Source organism: Physcomitrium patens, chromosome 6 (assembly GCF_059467195.1).
Source record: "Physcomitrium patens ecotype Gransden chromosome 6, ASM5946719v1, whole genome shotgun sequence".
In the NCBI taxonomy this organism is placed as follows: domain Eukaryota; kingdom Viridiplantae; phylum Streptophyta; class Bryopsida; order Funariales; family Funariaceae; genus Physcomitrium; species Physcomitrium patens.
The window spans coordinates 2,874,822-2,894,605 of NC_143415.1; the positions used below are offsets into that span (position 1 = coordinate 2,874,822).

The window sequence follows — 19,784 nt, forward strand, 5'->3', positions numbered from 1 at the left end:
TGTTTTCAGATGCCAACTCAAGACATCCAAACAAACATTAAAAATATTGTGTGGCCCGAAAACCATCTCCATCGTATGGAATTTCTTTAAAGAATAAGAATAAGAATAATAACACAATTTTCTTAATAAAAAAAAATCGTGCTATTCAAGAGCTCACAATCAGTTGCAAAATGTACTGATGTTATTGTTTTGCCTTGTGATTTGCTATTTTTGTTTTAGTTGGGGACAATAACATGAAGCGGGTTACTACACACATAGTACCCAAAAATAACGCATGGAAATGGAACGATTAGTATTTTTTCAATCAGCTAAGGAATGGTCTGTAAAGATGGTAGCAAAGCACGCGTATTCGTTCTCGTGCAGCCTCGAGGCCAGAGGATCGTGAAAGAGCGTCTTGGACGTGGAACAGAGGGAAAGAACACTGGTTACTCCCTCGAGTTATTGCAAAGCGCTCCAGTCCATTGACACCCTTTTCTTCCGAAGTAGTAAGTGGATTTGGGATTGAAGACCTCGGATTAGGTTCAATTCTCAGAAGTGGTGCCGAATGTTAGGTGCAACGAAAGACGGGGTGCAGTGAATGAAAGAGAATCACGAAGAAGAAAATCACACTGACACAGGGCTTCCAAGATACGAGGTCGATGACGAGTCAAGGGATGGAAATGCTGGATTTACAGGGTTGGCATGCTGTGATGACAATTTGAAGGAGGGGGTGGGGAAACGAGAGAGTAAGATCAAGAGAAGGAGCAAACGAATGGGCACATGATGGGAGCAGGGGAAGAGAGCGTGCACAAATATCAGCCCAAACAAGGCACCCAATGCGATGCATCAAACTGTCGTCATTCCAGCGTGGAAGTGCCACGCAATCCGGGTGAGTCCAGATGGGGTCTTCTCGGGGCATCCGCACAAGCGGAATCGCCGCCGATCGCTCCTCCTTTTCATCCGATATCGAATCGGATCCATTCATCTCCCCGACGCTCTCCCACCACCCTCGCCCATTTCCCCTGGTTCCTCAGCCGAGCCTTCCGGTTCGGGTTCGGTCCCGATCCTTGATCGGCTCTCTCCGCTTCCGCTATAAAGTTCCGCACCCTGTTAGGAAGCAGAACATCCGACTACACTGCAGCGATCAATCATATTATCGAGTTATCTGTTTTGCCCCTTTCACACACTCGTGCATCGCCACTCTGATCGTCGGAGCCTGTGCGATCCCATTCCAATTCTAGTCGACCACCATGGCTTACGACATGGGCTACAGCTCCAAGAAGGCATCTGGATACGGTGATGACGCCGAGGGCGAATACAAGGCCAGCACCTACGGGGACGACAACGAAGGCGGGTACAAGAAGTCTGGAGGCTATGGAGACGACAACGAGGGAGGGTACAGGAAGTCTGGAGGCTATGGGGACGACAACGAAGGAGGATCCAGGAGAACTGGTGGGTACGGCGGAGACGAAGAGACCAGGCCCAGGCATGGCCACAAGAAAGACTCTGACGGCGATGGCATTCCAGACGAGTTCGAGAAGAGCCAATACAACAGGGAAGATGTAAGTGCGCAATGCGACAATCGTGTCCCCCTCTTGTTTTGTAGCAATGTCGTTCGATCGATCGCCCTCCCGGCATCGCGCGGTCCAGTGCAGTCATGTCTAGCCGGGACCGATTCGCTCAGGAGCTGAATTGTACAGCGGCGAAGGTCCTGTGGACAGATCGCAGTCTGACGATCGTCATTTCGCGCAATGTGCAGGTCGAGGACTTGAAGAACCGCACGGACATTGACGACGAAGAGAGGGATCACCGCCGGAAGGTGTTGATGGCCGAGGTTGCAGCAGGCGTGGTGGGAGCTGGAGTGCTCGGAGTCGCCGGCTACGCGGCGTACAAACACTTCAACAAGGATGACGACGAGGAGAAGGAGGGCGAGGAGGGCGAAGGGAGGAGACGCACGTCCAGACGCGGAGACGATGAGGAGGGTGGCCACAGGAAGAGCGGGTACGGCGACGACGAAAGAACCGGCAGCTACGGGAAGAAGAAGAGCGGGTACGGCGAAGACGAAGAGGCTGGCGGTTACAAGAAGAGTGGGTACGGCGAGGAGGAAGAAGGAGACAACAGGAGGGGATGCGGGGAAGAGGAGGAGAAGAAGAGTTCATGGTTTTAAGTCTCCTGGTGCCGCGTGGACGGCTCCCAGCAAGGGTCTGTAATTGTTGTGAATTATCAAGGGCGAATTGAACATAATTGTCATTTTGGGAACATGTAACATCTAACAGCTCAGCTGTGGAGGTTCCAAGGTTGCAATCCTGGACCTGAATGTATACGCGACTGGCCTACTGCTCTGTCATTTGGCGAAACTCGGTTTCGAAGATATAATGAAATGAACGGGTTTCGCGTCTCTGATATCTGTGTCGCATTCATGGTGTTGCAAGTTGTGTCGGACCGTCTGGGAATTGGTGGGGGCGAACGATGATCGACCTTGAGGTCAGGCTCGTGCACCGGTCGAGAACAACCGCACAGTTGCGAAGTGCGGCGTTGCGTCGAAAATGGCACTCGCCAGCCGAGAATGGTGCGGAGGGAATAATAGTGCTCCGGTGATGAGAGCTTAGAAAATCTGACACGGTGTGCACCGACCGGATGCGAGATTCCGCAAGGTCGTCGGAGCGACCAGAACATCACCAGAGCAATTCGCCACGATCGGAGTGAGTGGCAGAATGACAAACACACCAAGTGGCTCACTGGAAGCCCCGCACTTGTTCGACTAGATACAAGCAGAGCATGTGGATAAGAAACAATTCCAGAGACCGGAAATCTGTGTCACGGGAATATTTGTATAGAGATCTGTGTTCCGATCGGGGACGGGTAAACGAAGTACAGCAAGACGCCTGGACACTTTGGACTTTCACCAGCGACCCGGTCTTCCATCCGCGCCCCCCTCTGGCTAAGATTTTCTTTTCCGTCGTCAGCTACTCTTCGGCTGCATCGCAAATGCGTTCGCATGCTCCCGAAGTTCCCGATATGGACGGGCCACGAATGGGAGGCGTGACGTGACGTGGAGCAGCAGCAGGGCAAGGTGTTGGCAAGGAGGGTTCTGTTCGGATTTGCTCTAATCAAACAAGAAAACACAGCAGCCAATCCTTGGGAACCATCCTTTGCGAAGAATATCAGGGATTCAACTTACAGGGTGGTGTGTGGAAATGACGACATGCAGATGAGTAAAAGGCACCAATTCTACCTCTTTCTCAATGAAATTTTCAAGGCAGGAGGTTGTCGTTCAGTAGTGACCAATCATTTACATATTCTGTATACACGGTTCGAGCTTTTGGGTTGTTTTGTCATTTATATATTTACACAACCATCAAGATGTAATCAAGATGTACTTTATGTTAACTTTTTGAGAAGCATGTCAAAGATTATTTTTTCTAGATGTGTTGCATGTTTGCCAAGGCTTTATATACTATTTGTAAACACACAAGAAAATGTTGTAGCCACTAGTTTAATTTGCAAATCCTTCTCTTTGAGATCACATAACTAGTAGGGTGGAATCCTTTGCCCAACAATTTTCTTGCAAGTTTGATAGCATTGCCAATTTGATATGATACATTATTATATGATATCTATATTGTTTATTGATACATGTGCAATCATCATCCTTAAACATTTTCTTTTTACACATATTTTTGCATTCTTTGTTATGTCCTTCTACAAACAATTTTTTTTATTGCATATATTTTAGTAACAAAGATTGTGTTTTTGTGCATTTTGTCTATTATCTTTATTTTCTATTTCTTCAAATAGCATATATATATATATATATATATATATATATATATTTTTCTTTTGTACAGATATTGTGGTTTGATTGGATAAACTTGGTCATCTACCTTGTATTTGTTTTAAGAATAGATTTTGTACCAATATGGTTGGTATTACATAGAGCTCTTTACAAGCATATTAAATTGTATTTTTTTGTAGAATAAATAATTTTTTATGACATATTACAAATGTTCAATGATACTTTTATATGACAATATTGTATTTGCTTGTATCTCTATAACTATTATTATTAATTTATTTTGCAAACATATAATCATTCTTGTTAGCACATACATACTTTGAAAATATGTGGACATGGAAGTTATATTGAAAATGAAAAAGACTCAATACAATATTCTAATAGTGCATCTAATATTACTTCCATTGTTATATGGTACTATGTAAGATGCTTTTTATTCAATATCATTTGATACTTTGTCTTATAATAGATAAAAACTTGGATTGTAAGAAAGTTACAAATTTGTATAGAAGATATAGTTGAAACAATTTCATTTGTTTGATATTCTTTAAAAAAACATCAGTCTTCTATAGAAAAGACAAAGATATTTTCTTCTGTAGAAAAGACAAAGATATTTTCTTCTGTAGAAAAGACAAAGATATTTTCTTCTGTAGAAAAGACAAAGATATAACTTGAAGGTAGAATTTGAACATAATACAAACATCTTTCACATACAATTTGATGAAATTGCCAACATGCAAATTTTTAAAGGCCCTTGCTTTTCTCAAATTGCTTGTGGTTTTAAATTGTTCGTTTGTTGTGAATCAATAATGAATCTTTGAAATATATTGAAATTGCTAGTGTCTCTTTCTAATGTATGTACAATTAATGCTAACTTGAAGTAAAATCATTTATAATCTTTTATTGTGTAAGGTATGTGCATTTACATAGAAAATGGTTTTAAGCTTAACTTATCTCAAACATCAACTTATAATTTGTTGTATTTTTATTTATTTATTTATTTTAGTTAATGTAAATTATGTTATGTACTTTTGAGGATGTGCTGTTTTTGTAATTTACGAGTGCCAATTGACAATCCATGATTATGATAATAGATTTTGGAATCTAAGTAAAGATATTGATAGCACATTAAAAAAATAGAGACATAGTAAAGACATTTTAAAAAAAAAAAAAAATAGATATTTTGTAAAGAAAATTTTGATAAATGAAGTTAAAATTTTTACATTAAAATAAGGATTTAGAAATTAAAAATATATAATTTATATATTTAATTTTTGAATAGTATTATTGGATAGGTGTAGTTTTAACATATTTTTATGGAGGCTTGTATGAATACATGAGTTGTATGACCATCAAATATAATTAATTCATAATTATAATTTATTCAAAAATATAATCAATTCATAATTATAGTTTATTTACAAATATAATCAATTCGTGATTATAGTTTATTCACAAATATAATTTATTTATATTTTATTTTTTTTTCTTTTTTTAAATAAAACTTATAAGAAATAGTTTAAATTAGTTTTTAAATATTTAGTCCATTGCAATAATAACCATCTATATTATTTTGGATGGATTTTGAGATGGTTTTAGCATTAAAGTTATTGTGGTGGAAGATTTTTAAGGTTTGATACAAGTGCAATCTCAAAACAAACATCTCTTTAATTCTATATTCTTCTTTTTTTAATCAATCAATAGTAAATTAGATATTTCTACATCTTTTTTGATTTGAAATGGTTGTATTGTACATTTTTTTTGTTTAGAAGATCTATAGACAATTTGTCCTTGTTTGATTTATTATCTCAAATAAACATCTAGTAGGTACAAACTTTAATTGTCTTTGATGCTTCAAATTTTCTTACAATAGCCTTATTTAAGATTATATATTTAAATCATATCTAAGTTGTATCTTCAACATTTTTTTAAATATTATTTATTTTTATATAATAATCCTATCTAGAAGATTTTTTTAGAAATATATATATATATATATAAAGATTGTTGAGTATTTTCATTAATTGGAAGGTTATATTATAAAATGACATTATGAAGTTTAGAACAATCTTGTGATATGGATAAGACGTATTAGATTTCTAAAAGATAGACATATGGCATATTTAAAAACCAATAATAAGTAAAAATAATCACTTGCAATTAAAAATAAGCTACATTGGATAAATCACAAAAGTACAATGGTGGTGAAAATAATATAAGTCATAGGTTTAAGAAACTACATTTAATTTTTATTTAATAGAGAATTAAAATTTGTGATAATGATGTAGAATCTAAAAAGATTTATAATTGCACAAATAATATAAATATTGATGAAGATTTGTGTGGACAACAAAGTAAATTAATAGATTTAGCTTTGATGAAGAATTACTAGTTTTGCTATCCAAGCAAAGATAAGAGAAAGTGGCAAGCAAATGAATACAAATTAAGTATGTGTTAAGAAATGTAGATTTTTTTTAAAATGTATGAATATTTTTAGCTTTGAATATATGCCAATAATTATTTTAATTTATTTGTATATTGTAAAATTAATTAACTAAATTACATAATAGAAGATCTTTGGATGTCATTAGGTATATGTCAATAATCTTGTTAATTTTATTTTGACATAGTTTAAAGAATATATATAATAGATATTCCATATTCCTAGTTAACATCTTAAAAAAAATCTTCATTTATTTATTTATTTATTTTTATAAATCTCATATATATATATATATATTATGATTTTATTAGACTTCATATATTTCTTATTTTTTAAAAGTTTAATTGTTAGATTAATTATTACATAAAATAATCTTTATTTAGTCTTTTTCAAATAACTCTATTATAATTTTATTAAGAACTTATATTTTCTATTAAATAAAATAATTTTTTTTATAAGTCCTTAATAGTAAAAAAATTATGATAAATAAAAAGTAATGTATCTTTGTTTTATTAGAGAAGACATAATATTAAAGAGTAAAGATATGGATATAAGATAAAAATTAATCACAATAGCTATTGCCAAAGACTAAGAAGCTAAAGTTTCTTGGATCAAGATTAAAATACAATAAAGGCATCAATAAGTGTAATCATGGCCTCACTCTTATCTATTAGCTATCAAAAAATAGTCTTATAGAAGCCTTCTATGAACCATAAGATTTGTCATTCAAGTATAAAATTAAAAGTTGATTCAATTATAGCTTTTTAAAAGTAAAAAGCTTGTGGCACATTTTTTGATAGCTACATGGCATACTAGTAGGAATTTTATAATCTAAGTTGTATCTAAGAAACTTCTTCAATTTTTTTCAAAGAATATACTATCTATTTAATATGATTCTTTGTCATATTAATCTATCTATGGAATATATGTAATAGTTTTATTATAATTTTTTTAAAGATAAATGCCACAAAGAGTGATCCAAGTATTTTATAAACTAATGGAGTCCAAGATCCTTAAAATGATATTAATAAAAAGTTCTAATCTTTTTTTTTTATGTATGTGGTTGATTAGTTCTTTCAAGTATAATAATTTTAATTATTATATAATTAGATTTATTTATTTTTAGATAATAATTAGATATAATCTTTGATAATCCAACTTGCCACCTAATTGATTAGTCTTAATAATTCTATAGAATAACTACACATGGACACCCACTTTGAATAAAAGTTGTTACGTTTTGAAATAATTAGCAGTAATTATTTTTTCCTTTATTCTTCTTTTGTTGTATTTTTATTGTTGAATTAAGATCTTTTATTCTATTTTCTAAATATTATGTTTTTGAATTTTTAAGTTTTAAAAAATCAAAAGTATCCATGGATTATAACTAGAATTGATAAAAAATTGAGTGTTTTAAAGAAAAGAATATATTGTATTATTATTTAGTTTGTTTTGCTTATGACCAAAATATTTTTCATTTGTCTTGGTAATAGTTAATACTACATCATAAACATTGCTTCAAATTTTGATTCACATATATTATTATTAATAATACTATTATTTTGTCTATTACTTAACAATGAAAAAGCTAAAGATAATTTAATAGGAATCTTTAATATGTTAAAATATTTCTTCTAAAATCATGATATATAGTAAGGCCTTTGATCACATAAAACTTTACTTAGAAGTTTAAGATATGGATAAATAAACTTTACTTAGAAGTTTAAGATATGGATATATTAAATGCACCATTTTAATTAAACAATCCACCATCACAAAAAAATAGTCATAAGAAATTAAGATTAGAAAATCTGAAATAAATTCTATCATAATAAATAATCAAGGGTGTTTTAGAATAAATAGTAGTTAAAAAAGTTTTTAGGATTGATGATGTAGATTTATTGCTTAAGAAAAAGTATCACAAGTTTAAATGAATACTTTGATAACTTTGTATATTTGAAGCCACTAAAATCATTTAATATAATTTCTAAAATTTTGTCATATCTAACATGTCTTATTGTTAGAAAGTTGTATTGTGCTGAAAGTACATGTGATTATATTTGACCTTATAGAATATTTGGTAGTGTGTTATTAGCTATAGTTTAGTTGGAGATCAAATGTTGTGGTCACATTAGATACTATTTTGAGACTATTTTGAGGTACTTTTAAGAAGCCAGCTAAAAAGAGAGAATGCATTACATTAGTTGAGTTCATTGAAGAAATTGCAATATGGAAGATATGTCAAAACAATTCTAGATGGAGATCCAAATATAATACCTCATATGCCAAATAGCTATTGTGCAAGGACAAATAGAAGCATGTAGGCCAAGAGAGTCAACATCTGCTAGACTGAAATTATATAAGTCCAATACATACTCTAAGACTTTAAAGCAAGAAGACATATGCCAATTGCTCTTTAGCATGCAACAATACCTTCAACTATTTAAGACAAACACCATCAAAAGAATTATGTATGCCGCCAAGTATTTGAAGATTGTGGTAGCCATTTAGTGGTAACATCAAGTTTCAAAGAAATAGAGTTCAAAATGGATTTTGTGATTGAAAGGAGTTTGAGACCAAGTTCAGAAATCAATTTTGGCCTATTAATGCAAAAAAAATAGCAAGAAATTAGTTGGCTAATCTTATACAATGTAGATTAGTACAAAATTATATCTTTCAATTCAAGTCTTTATGTCTCCAAATTGGCAATGTTTTAGAGGTGGAAATGATAGATCAATTTTTACAAGGATTGAAACCTATGGTCTAGCAAAAGGTGGAATTAAGGGATCCACAAATATTTGACTCTAACTAAGATTGAAAAGAAGATCAATACTATAAATTTCAAAAATTATGGAGCACGATGAATAGCACAAAATTCTATGCCGCTATCTAATATTATGCTACAACAATTAACATTGATGGAGATTGATGCCTTATAAGGATTATTGTCACTACAAAAATAACAAATATTGGTGAAAAGGGATTATATTTCTATTGTCAAGAGCTAGGCCATCAGATTGGAGGTTATTTGAAACGTTAAAATTTAAGTACCGACAAATCAAGGAAGATTTATAATCTTGAGATTCATCAAGTCAGTAATGAAATGGAGCAGAGAAATGAGACTTTTTAATAAAGATACCAAAGGCTAAAATTAGTAATAATTACTATCATTCAAAAATAAATGATATGGCCTCAAAAAACTATCAAAAAGATTGATTAATATATCTGACACGTCAATTAAGAGAACAATCATATTGAATGCTTATGGATTGCGACTCCACAAAAAAATGCATTTCAATTGGAATTACCAACTAACTTGGAATTAAAACCAAGGTGATCAAAAGAAAGAGTATATATCTAATAGATGTTGAAGAGAACATATTGAATGAAACATGTGAAGAGAAAATCTGAAGGTTGAATGATAATTATATCTTAAGAGATGGAAGTTTAGGGTAACAAAGCTTAGACATGATGTTATTCTTAGTATGCTATGGCTAGAGGTGAAAAATAAGCAAGTTGATTAGCTAGCAAAGATAGTTTGTTTCAAAGATGGTAGATTCTTTGTACCTCCACATCAAGTAAGATAGAAAAGCAATTTGTGTCTAAAGGCTTACTTGTAGGGATGATTTTTATGAAAATGTAAATATAATATAAGCATCCATTATATATATATATATATATATATATATATATATATCAAGAGAGCGAGAGAGAGAGAGAGAGAGAGAGAGAGATATTTTTCTTATATTTTTATCTTAGATCAAGATTCTTTAGGTTTTTTAGACTTGTCAATAGCAATTTCAATATGTTTATCAAATAAATATATTTTTTTTAGTTCTTTTTTCTTTTTCCAATTGTGTATAGATATACTTTCTTTTTACAATTCTATCTAGATTTGTGTCTATATCATTTAGTTTCATGATTAGGAATAAGTACTTCTATAATTCCTTTATAAATTTAAATTTTATATGGGAAGTATTTCTTGTTACACAATGGATCTAGAAGCATTCTTAGATCCAATTGTATTAATTAAGCTACCTAATTTGTTTTTTAGGATAAATTTATTTCAATTTCTTGAATTTTTCATACCTTTTAAATTAAATATTTGTAATATTTTCGATGTAATATTTTTATATTTAAAATGTTGGATTGTATATGATACACTAAGATTATATAACTAAAAGATATATTAATACAAATAAAAAGGAATAAATAAATGATCTTTAATATGGTACTACATTGAAATATGGTACTACATTCATATATTTTATTAAAAATATTTAAAATAAACTATTAAAATATTTTTTTTAAGTACAAAAATTTACTATAGCTATTAATATAATTCCAAGTCAAGCTTGAAGGAAGCGTTTTTCTTAAATATCTGAAGTGGTAATTTTTACGAGCATTAGTTCATGGCTTGAAGAAGATATTAAAAATACTTTTGTACTTGCATGTCATGGAATTAGATTGAAAAACCAACGTACTTGTGAGAAAGTTGTTAAGTTCCACTTCGATTCTATTGAAGACAATATTGGCGACTGGTATTAATGAATTCTGTTAGTGATGTATTCTGTTGAGCATGAATCCGTCCACACCGATGCGTTTCGTTCCTGCCCGCAGGGTCCGCCGCTCCGCAAGCGCGGAGCACCCTCATCGTCGTCGCGGGTGCCCTTCGTGGGTCGTTCAAACGGAGTTTGCTGCTACTGCTGAGCTCGGAGCCCCGGCGAGGTGATCGATGATCATGCGCCAGTAGAATCCCGCCGCTCTGGGTTGCGTAAGGTTTCGCTGCCATGGGGTTGTACCAGATCGTGGAAGCCTTCCTGTTGATGACCAATGCTGTCGCTATTCTCAACGAGGACCGCTTCCTGGCTCCATGTGGGTTTTGCCTTCGCTACCCTCCCGCCTCTTTGCTTATTCACCTTGGCTGCGTGACCTATATCTTTTGTTGTCATAATCTCTTTCCACATGAAGCCGTCTCGTCGCTGCGCGGTTGTCACTGCTGTGGGCTTCGTGAGCTCTAATTCCCATTGTGTCGTTTCAATTTGGCAGATGGCTTAGGTATGGCCGATATGGGAAATGGTAGGGTATCACCATTCAAGAGTCAGTTGATTGGGTTGATACACGCTGTGCAGTATTTACGAGGTGAGAAGCATAGATCTAGTCCTTCTCATTTCTTTTGTAACTCGGTATAGACTGTTTAGGGAATATTGCTTCAAGCTGTGACCATGTTCATTTTTGTGTCTTTTTCGTATGGTCGTTTGTTCGGTGCCTACATGGGGTTGATGCGCGGTATGCCGATCCTTCCGTGCTTTCACTCTATCGGCTGGACGCGCTTGGTCGTATCAGACCGTGGTCTGTAGGGTTCGTCTTTTTGACAGCTTGGGTGTGATGGGTGGTTTTGCAGTTCCGCTGATTGTTGCCAATAGTATTGTTATCGTGAGCAAGTTGCTCTTTGGATGATGCATGTCCTCGTTCGTGCGCTTCCGAGTGGAAGCCGCTGGTTGTCTTACATCGAGCGCTACAGTTAGTTGCCGCATGCAATATTGCGGCTCTGTCATCTCTGAGTGGAGCAGGAGCTTGTTTTGGCAGCTGCGATGAATTCTGGCACGAACATAATTGCAATGTACAGTGTACCATGTTAACGCACTAAATCGATCTCGTAGTCCGTGGCATCCTAGTTCATGTTTCTAGAACTTCACAATAGGAATATTAGGGTTTCGAAGAAGTCTGCAGAACTGGTTCGGATATTGGTTTGTATATTTGGGCATGTTAAGCCGCTCTTAAATCATTAACAGATGCTGTGCACGTTGAGCCTGTATCTTTTGAAATGTTTCGTGAAAAGAATGTAATGCCAGTAAAGTCGCCTCCGCATTCTTCATGCCAAGGTGCACAGCGGCCCCCTTTTCTTGCATTTTGTTTCTTAATAGATTACGCACGTATTTGGAGTACAAACTGAACGTTGTAGTTATTGAGTGGTGAGAATTGTTCCTCAGTATTGTACTCTGCACGCGATTATTCAGATCTTAGTGCAAATGCATGTTAAATCACACTGAAAGACTGTATTAGGACCCTCTCTATTTCGGGCTTGATGTCGCTGCCCATCCTAGGGTAGACGAGTAGACACCTTCGGTGCTTCACTGTAATCTTATTCCAAGTTGCGATTGGGTTCCTTTCTAATCAAGCTCAAATCCAGGCTTGGCCACCAGGCAGAGGTTTTCAAGCAGGCTGACAACGCTTAGTGCTCAGGCCTGTCAGTGGCGCCCTGACTGAACACTCGATGAAGATCTCGAGCAAGTTAACTATTGTCAAGGAGACTATTGTGTTCCCTGCGTTTAACGCTGGGCAAATTCAACGCCCTGCTACTAAAGGAGGAAGCCCGCAACAAGTGGTACTACTCAAATGGATCTACCCCAGGATTGGCAAGGATCTTGTTTGGATTTAATTTCACCCAGCTTTTGTACGATGTTGGGTCCTGGTGAAGTTAATCTGCAGTTAATAAGGCAACAGATTAAAACAAAGTCTTAGTATGCTTTTCTTAGATTGCAAGAATGATGAAGGCTTTGCAGCTCTGGCCATATGATCAGTTGTTAAGGTTCACGGCACCTCCCTTCTCCGAATCCTTCAGAGGAACTCTCTTACTTGTATTGAGAAGCTCCCTGTTGAATAATTAATTGCCATTAAATCACCATTACACGGTATCATTGCATTTTTGTGAATTGCATTTGCTTTTGAAATGCATATTGCAAGAATTGCCAAAAACAACCCTGTAACACGATTGCAACTTGAACATCTGAAGAATGAGTTAGCCTGCAATTGTTTTACGATGATGATGACTATTTAAGGACCGAAGCTCTTCTTTTTTTTTTATTTTATTTCTATTCTGAAATTGAATCGGTTTTCAGGCGCAAATAAAATGTAATGTACTATGCGTGCAAAATGTTTTAAAGCCAAAGCTCTTCTCACAAGGTATTGATGGTATGTACCATACAGTGCCTCTCAAGAGCAGAGATTAAACCTTAGAGGGGTCCACTTCTCCGGTAGTATGGAACCACTAAATTGTCTTCCGGTATCTGTTACTAGATCAAGGTCAAACCTCTCAATTCCAGACTGGTAATTGAAGTAAAACCTGGAATTTGGTGATAGAAGTTACAATTATCAACTGCACTGCAAGAGAAGGCCCGTCTGCTGAATTAGAAGTCTAGCGCAAGGTGCATAGAAATCCAGGAAGCCTAGGTGTATTTCATTGCAGAAAGTGAAAAGCTTAGATGGCCACCCAGGGCTACAATCCGATTTCGAGCTTGGAATATAAGTTGTTCACAAACTGGAAGATACAAGCAGGTGAGGTAGGGCTTCGAAAGATAAATGAGGAGATAATTTATGATAATTTATTTGTACTCAACTGATTTCTGTGCATCTTCAACATGCCACTTTCTTTCTTCCTTTAGCTGAGATGATCGTATAATTCTTTGAGGAACACTCAATCACGAGATAACGAAGCATGCACATCGCTTTTTCTCCAAAGAATCGTCCATGACGTGCAGACGTCCAAGATCCGAGGAATCCCTGGCAGTATTGCCATGCAAAACCGTCACTTCTGATCATCAGTCGTTTAGATACAGTACGTGGATCACATGCGAATGATTCCGTTTCTTTCATTTCAGCTGCAATAGCGTCACAGACAGACGAGCGACGAGGTGAGGTGAGATAAAATTGCGCCGGCATCCTGGATTCCACCACTCCGATTATGGATGATTACGGGTTCTGTATGCAAGGCTGGTTGATGTTGTAGCACAAATGGTCAAACTAAATCTTAGTTAGACCTAATTTAGAGTACCAGTGGTTAAATAAACTAGTATTAGTTGATTCAATTAACTTATACTGTGACCTAATTTTGTAAAAAAAAAAAAAAAAAAAAAAAAAAAAAAACTTAACAATACGAATTCTTTGGTGGACTTACAAGAAAGCAAAAAACTATATTTATTTTTACATGCCTTTACTTTTATATTCAAAAATAAATAAACTCTAAAAAAATTAATTATCAAAAGAATATATAATATTATTGCTACTAAGAGAATGTAGAGTATCTTAATTTTTTTTATTCCTAAAAGTTTCATCATTAGTGCTTATTTTACTTGCATATAAAGAGGAGTTTTATAAACAAACAAAACAAACAAGAATTAATTTTTGACAAGTAGAATTTTTGAATTAATAAAGATTTTAAAAAAAAATGGCATGAAAGTTTTATGCACACATAAAAAGAATAATAAAAATATAATATAATATAACATTGTCTATGTTCAATTCTTTAGCACAGAAATTCGAGTTAAAAATTTCTATGTTAAATTTATTTCTGTCCATAATCAATCAATTACTATTTAAAATTTCTTAAAACAATAATAATGAACTAGAAATAAATATTGTAAGAATAGAAAAACATCACTTTAATTTATATAACAAGTATAAAAGGTTTTTAGATGTATAGAAGGCTTTAGTATATTATAGAAATTTTTAGAAGTAAATGTTCATCACAATAATTCATTCTAATTTTGAAGTAATAAATTTTATAAGAAATAAATTAAATCTATTCTTAAAAAATGAATAATACATGTGTCAAGTATTTCCCATTAGCTAATATTTTTTACTAGTAATTATATAAATTTCAAAACCTGAAATTAGTATTCAAAATCATAGTTCAACAACCATATATAGATTTGGTTTGTTTTGGTACTTAAGTAAGAGTTTTTAAATATGAACTTTTTACCAAACATATACATTAAAAAACTTCAATTAGTGATTTTAAATAATAAGAATCTAATATAAAATTAGGTTGTTGCTAATGTCACAATGATTTTTACTACTACCACCACAATTTGTTATCCACTACATATCACTTATATCCTTTGTCAATGCTTATATATATATATATATATATATATTTAATTTTAATATTTTTAAAGATTATGATATAGAATATATATATATATATATATATATATATATATACACACACATATTTTAAAAAATTAATTAAAAATGATATTGATAAACTTTTTTTATTAATTTAATGAGTTTTTAATTAAAATTAATTTTACTTTCTAAATAATCTGAAAAAAAAAGATAAATATTGGAAATATTTAACAAGAGAAATTTTTGGATTAATAAAACTAAAAAAATGTGTTGAATGGGTGGCAAGTTAGGGAGGGAACAACAAAAATTCTAACAGCATTGGCAATACTCTAAAATGATAATCATACAAAGGTTTTGTTCTTAAATATAGTTTTAAAGTTCTTTCTCTTTTTTTCTTTTTTCTCTATTTTCTATTTTATTACAGCTTTTTTAATGTTCAAAAAAGAACTAATCAAAATTGTTACAAAAACATGTGTAGAAATTTAGATAATAAATTTGACTAAAAAACTTCTTGAAGAAGTTTTATCTAATAGCTTGTTTAATAAGTTTTTAAAGTCTTATTCTATAGCTCTTAGATTTTATAAATAATCTACATATAAAAAAATAAAAAATAAAACTTTTATTTATAAAAAATAACTTTTATTCATAAAAAAATATTTTAATAAATCTTATTAGAATTATAGTTTTTTTTTTTTTTTTTCATTTCAACATTATACTTTGATATTATGCTTTATTTTTAGTTTTACTTTTAAATTTTGAAATTAATCATAGATGATTTTATCTATGTTTAAAATATTAAAAAATATTTATAGTAATATAATAAGAATTAAAAATATAAAGATTAATTTTAAATTTTAATATATGTACTATTAGTACCTTAAAAGTTCTAGATAATCCAAATATTAATAAGTATAATTCCAATCTATTCATGTAACTGCAATTTAGTTTGTCATTACTTTCTGGAGATATTAAAATTATATAAGGTTAGAATTCAAATCCAAGAACTAATGAACATTTTGGATTATATAACAAAAAAAAGAAAGTCTATGGCATTATAATCAATATATATATATATATATATATACTTACTCCTAATGCCACAATCATTTTTGCTACTACTACCCACTCAATATATTTATTTAGGTTTTATTTTATTTCAATAAAAAATATATACATATATATATATATATATATATATATATTTGAATTTTTATCAAAAAAAGTCGTCTTATTAATAACATTTACAAAGAATGTAGATGACATGTCATGGATAAAAAGTTGTGATGGCAATAGCAAAAATTATAGTGGCATTAACAATACCTTTATGTATGTATGTATGTCAATATATATATATATATATATATATTAAGTAAAGTACATCAGGAGGTGGACCAATTATAGACTAACATCTTGATCTGAAAGCTTCAAACTAGCATCACGTAAAGTTTTAAAATTTATTTCTGACAACACTGTCCTAAAACTACCCTCCTCAACTTCCACGTTCCCAAGGAAAGGAACGGAGGAGCCAGTCTCATCAGGGGGGTCACCCTGCGTTTGCGAGGGTCGCCCTTCACCGTGGCCACCGCGTGGCGAAAGGTCCCTCCTCGCCGCGTCTCGCCGTTGCTTTGGACCACATCTTTGAAGGAATTCCGAGTCACGTCGATTTGCGGAAGGAGCCCCGCATTCGTGTGATGCAGTCCGACCGACGTGGAAGTCCAAGGTCCTCGTGTCACACACCTCTGCGCTTCGCACATCCATTTCCTTGATTCACTTCGGCCGCTTTCCTTCCGCAGATTTTGGTGCCAAGGGCGTACTCGACTTCCATAGCCAAATCCGTGGCCAGAATCCACTGTGTCTGTTTCTTAGTCTGTATGTGAGATCGAAGCAGAAACTTGTGCCACCGCCTGTAGACCAATTTCTTTCTTTCGGGTGTTCGGAGCTGCACTTCCGTAGAGACCGTTTCGTAGTGAAATTCGATCAAGATTTGATGTAAGTAGAATTGTCGTTGTCGTGGAGTTTTCTGATTGTTGAGGCGTTGCTTGCACTGCTTTCAGTAGGATACTGTACTACATTAGCGTAAGTGATGAGGTTGAGTTTTTGTAAGGGAGTCGGACCAATTTTTTTATCGTATTGCTGTAGTTTCGAATTACTCAACCTTATCAATGTTCATCGCCTTTCGTTTCGTCCCGGGAGCGGTTTTTTTTATTTATTTTATTTTATTTTTAAATGCGCTTCATTAGGAAGTGTTTCAATTTCTTTGTTTCATATAGTTTGTGATTGTTTGGACAGAGGTGAAGATATTCAATGTCCTGACAATCATTGTGATGATTCTGTTTATTTTTCTAGTATGAGGTGAATATCACAAGGTTTCTCACATACACTTTTTTTTTTGCTGACTGTGCGGCGTAGATTAGACGACTGTATCGTGATTACTCTCCTTCATCGGTGGCAACAAGGCAGTTTCATGGCAACCCTGCAGGCTTCAAACGCTACAGTCTCTTTGCAGGGACAGAATTCCGCTGGAGCAAAGCAGACTTCTACTGCCTTGTCTAGAAGTTCTTTGTTCGGAACCAAGCTACCTGTGTCACTTCTCGAATGTCCAACTTCTCCAAAACCATCATCCCTTATCTGCAACGCCGTGGTATGTGGTCATTTTTTCGGCAATCCGGCACTGCTTTAAAATAGGGAGATGAGTTTTTTGTTAGTAGTTTAACTGCATGAGTTATGTAGTTGAACTGGTAATTTGTTCTTTTCAGTATTAAGGTCGTATCATCAGAATGTTCATCTGCACCTTTCAATGTGCCAGAACTATAGTTCAAATCCTGCCAGATCTCTTTATAGATCTTCATGTGTATGAGACGGCTGACGTGACAGGTGTGGTGGTCTGATGCAACCAAAGAATTGTTACCCGACTGGCAGGTATTGTCATTAGTCTGTTCTGTCCAAAATGATTTTGCAGGAGTTTTTGGACTTGGATTTGCAATTTCTAGTGCGTTTTATTGATTCCGTTTGTTTGGGATCACCTCCATTTGTTTGCTTGCGAAAGCATAATAAGTATCGACAGCCACATTCGTTATTTTCTTCAGAAAGCTCATTTACGAAGAGTTGAAGCGCTTGAGGCTTTAGAGCGTGATTACGAAGCAGGGAAAGAGCCCTTCGTTGAGCAGCCTACTATTATCGAGGAGGTTTTCGCAATAGGGAAGGATGCGCTCTTTGGAGGCGGAATAGCGCAAGAGATGATTATTGGAAGAACTGCGATGTTGGGATTTTTCGCTGCTATGACTGTTGAAATTGAGTCAGGATGCACTGTATGGCAACAGCTGAGTGTCAGGTACAACATCTCTGTAGCAGTAAAGATTTCCTAGTAAGGCCATCGCTGGGAGTTGTACTTGTTTTGCTGTCTATCTGTGCTTTTGTTTCCCAAGTGTGGTATGTCAACTCCCACCGCAGTTAATCTAATCATCCTACTTCGAAAATTGTTTTGTGCAAATTTTGGGCATACGTTAGGTAACTATTCCCTGCATGACCAGAGCATGAAAGACATGATGTTCAAACGATAGTCGTGTGCAAAGACGTTCTTTTCCTAAATTGATCATGACTATGAAGTACTCTTTTGCCGCGATAGATGCACGAGTTCCACATTTGAAATGCATCACGAAGTCGCTGTTCCATTGAATTAACTTGTTCGTGTTGTATTATCTTTTAATAGGGGCGGAGCAGCTTTGATCATGGTATCACTTGCAGTAATTGCAGGCTCCCTTGCGCCTAAAGTGAACGAACTACTGAAGCGTGAATTGGAAATGCCTGTGAAACCATTTCGAGGTTTTACAGCAAATGCTGAACGATTGAATGGTCAAGCCGCGATGGTGGGGTTTGTTGCTTTGCTCGCCACTGAGTATGTTAAAGGTACTGCAGTATTTTAGGCGCCTCTTGCATTCCTAAACCTCGAGGCGATGGTTGCTTAATAATTGCTGGTTCTCGAAACAGTGAACAAGCAGATGGAGTCTTGAGCGGATGTTCCATCGTGTATATTGTTCGGAGAAAACTCTCCAGAGTCTCCATTGAGAAATCACCGAGTGAAAACATTTTCATAACATGTAGTATTGTACTTCATGTAAGTTTTGGATCTTGATTACGCTTTATATGACTATTTAGCTGTTAAATCACTCTACCAGGACAAGACGTATATTTATTTATTTATTTATATATTTATATTTATGTATAGAACACTATTTAGAATTCAGGTTCACTTTTAGTTTATCGCTTATATTGATTCCTTTAAGTTCCTGTTCTCATGATCTTCCACTTTAATAGTCCTAGGCTGGGTCACATTTGTTGCATTGCTTGCATTTTGCTTGAGCGATAGTATTTACACGTCTTTCTTCATTTTATTTCCTCCCTTACCTATGTGTCATTCATTTTCCAGTGACTTGTACAAACCTTACAAATTCAACAAATCTAGTTGTTGTATTATCTACAAATGCATAAGAAGCAACATTGGACTGCAAGTATTAATATGAAAATTATAGTCAGCATGATATTTACTGTACTATTAATCGCATTCTGTTTTGAATTTTGGCATTACTCTATAAATCCAAAAACAAAAGAAAATTAGCCCATCTTAAATGTGCAGTCAACTTTTGTACCCAGTACAAAATA

The 19,784-nt window shown here is 34.2% G+C and overlaps 3 protein-coding genes across 5 annotated transcripts; all 3 read left to right on the forward strand.

Moving 5' to 3' along the window:
* The first annotated feature begins 1,115 nt into the window (after positions 1–1,115).
* LOC112283797 (uncharacterized) lies at positions 1,116–2,382 on the forward strand. Its single transcript, XM_024522967.3, has 2 exons — positions 1,116–1,541; positions 1,739–2,382. Exons 1-2 carry the CDS (start codon positions 1,230–1,232, stop codon positions 2,144–2,146), a joined length of 720 nt encoding a protein of 239 aa, XP_024378735.1. The 5' UTR covers positions 1,116–1,229; the 3' UTR covers positions 2,147–2,382.
* An 8,530-nt stretch (positions 2,383–10,912) lies between these two features.
* Positions 10,913–12,906, forward strand: LOC112283161 (uncharacterized). 3 transcript variants are annotated; one of them, XM_024521535.3, is made up of 3 exons: positions 10,913–11,093; positions 11,268–11,360; positions 12,412–12,906. In XM_024521535.3, the coding sequence occupies exons 1-3, from the start codon at positions 11,009–11,011 to the stop codon at positions 12,486–12,488; spliced, it is 255 nt and encodes an 84-aa protein (XP_024377303.1). In that variant the 5' UTR covers positions 10,913–11,008; the 3' UTR covers positions 12,489–12,906. The 3 variants fall into 3 exon arrangements, with proteins under 3 accessions (XP_024377303.1, XP_073390981.1, XP_024377304.1); XM_073534880.2 differs by having other exon boundaries at positions 12,425–12,906; XM_024521536.3 differs by lacking the exon at positions 12,412–12,906 and adding an exon at positions 11,623–12,046.
* A 4,020-nt stretch (positions 12,907–16,926) lies between these two features.
* Positions 16,927–19,392, forward strand: LOC112283232 (uncharacterized). The gene is made up of 5 exons (XM_024521697.2): positions 16,927–17,114; positions 17,535–17,766; positions 18,000–18,044; positions 18,212–18,456; positions 18,835–19,392. Exons 2-5 carry the CDS (start codon positions 17,590–17,592, stop codon positions 19,046–19,048), a joined length of 681 nt encoding a protein of 226 aa, XP_024377465.1. The 5' UTR covers positions 16,927–17,114; positions 17,535–17,589; the 3' UTR covers positions 19,049–19,392.
* The last annotated feature ends 392 nt before the right edge of the window (positions 19,393–19,784 follow it).

Coding starts and splice junctions, on each gene's coding strand:
- LOC112283161 (XM_024521535.3), top strand. CDS start 11,009: ATGGGGTTGTACCAGATCGTGGAAGCCTTCCTGTTGATGACCAATGCT. Junction 11,094..11,267: donor GGACCGCTTCCTGGCTCCAT/GTGGGTTTTGCC, acceptor TCAATTTGGCAG/ATGGCTTAGGTATGGCCGAT. Junction 11,361..12,411: donor CGCTGTGCAGTATTTACGAG/GTGAGAAGCATA, acceptor GCTCAAATCCAG/GCTTGGCCACCAGGCAGAGG.
- LOC112283232 (XM_024521697.2), top strand. CDS start 17,590: ATGGCAACCCTGCAGGCTTCAAACGCTACAGTCTCTTTGCAGGGACAG. Junction 17,767..17,999: donor CCCTTATCTGCAACGCCGTG/GTATGTGGTCAT, acceptor CTGACGTGACAG/GTGTGGTGGTCTGATGCAAC. Junction 18,457..18,834: donor TGGCAACAGCTGAGTGTCAG/GTACAACATCTC, acceptor ATCTTTTAATAG/GGGCGGAGCAGCTTTGATCA.
- LOC112283797 (XM_024522967.3), top strand. CDS start 1,230: ATGGCTTACGACATGGGCTACAGCTCCAAGAAGGCATCTGGATACGGT. Junction 1,542..1,738: donor GCCAATACAACAGGGAAGAT/GTAAGTGCGCAA, acceptor CGCAATGTGCAG/GTCGAGGACTTGAAGAACCG.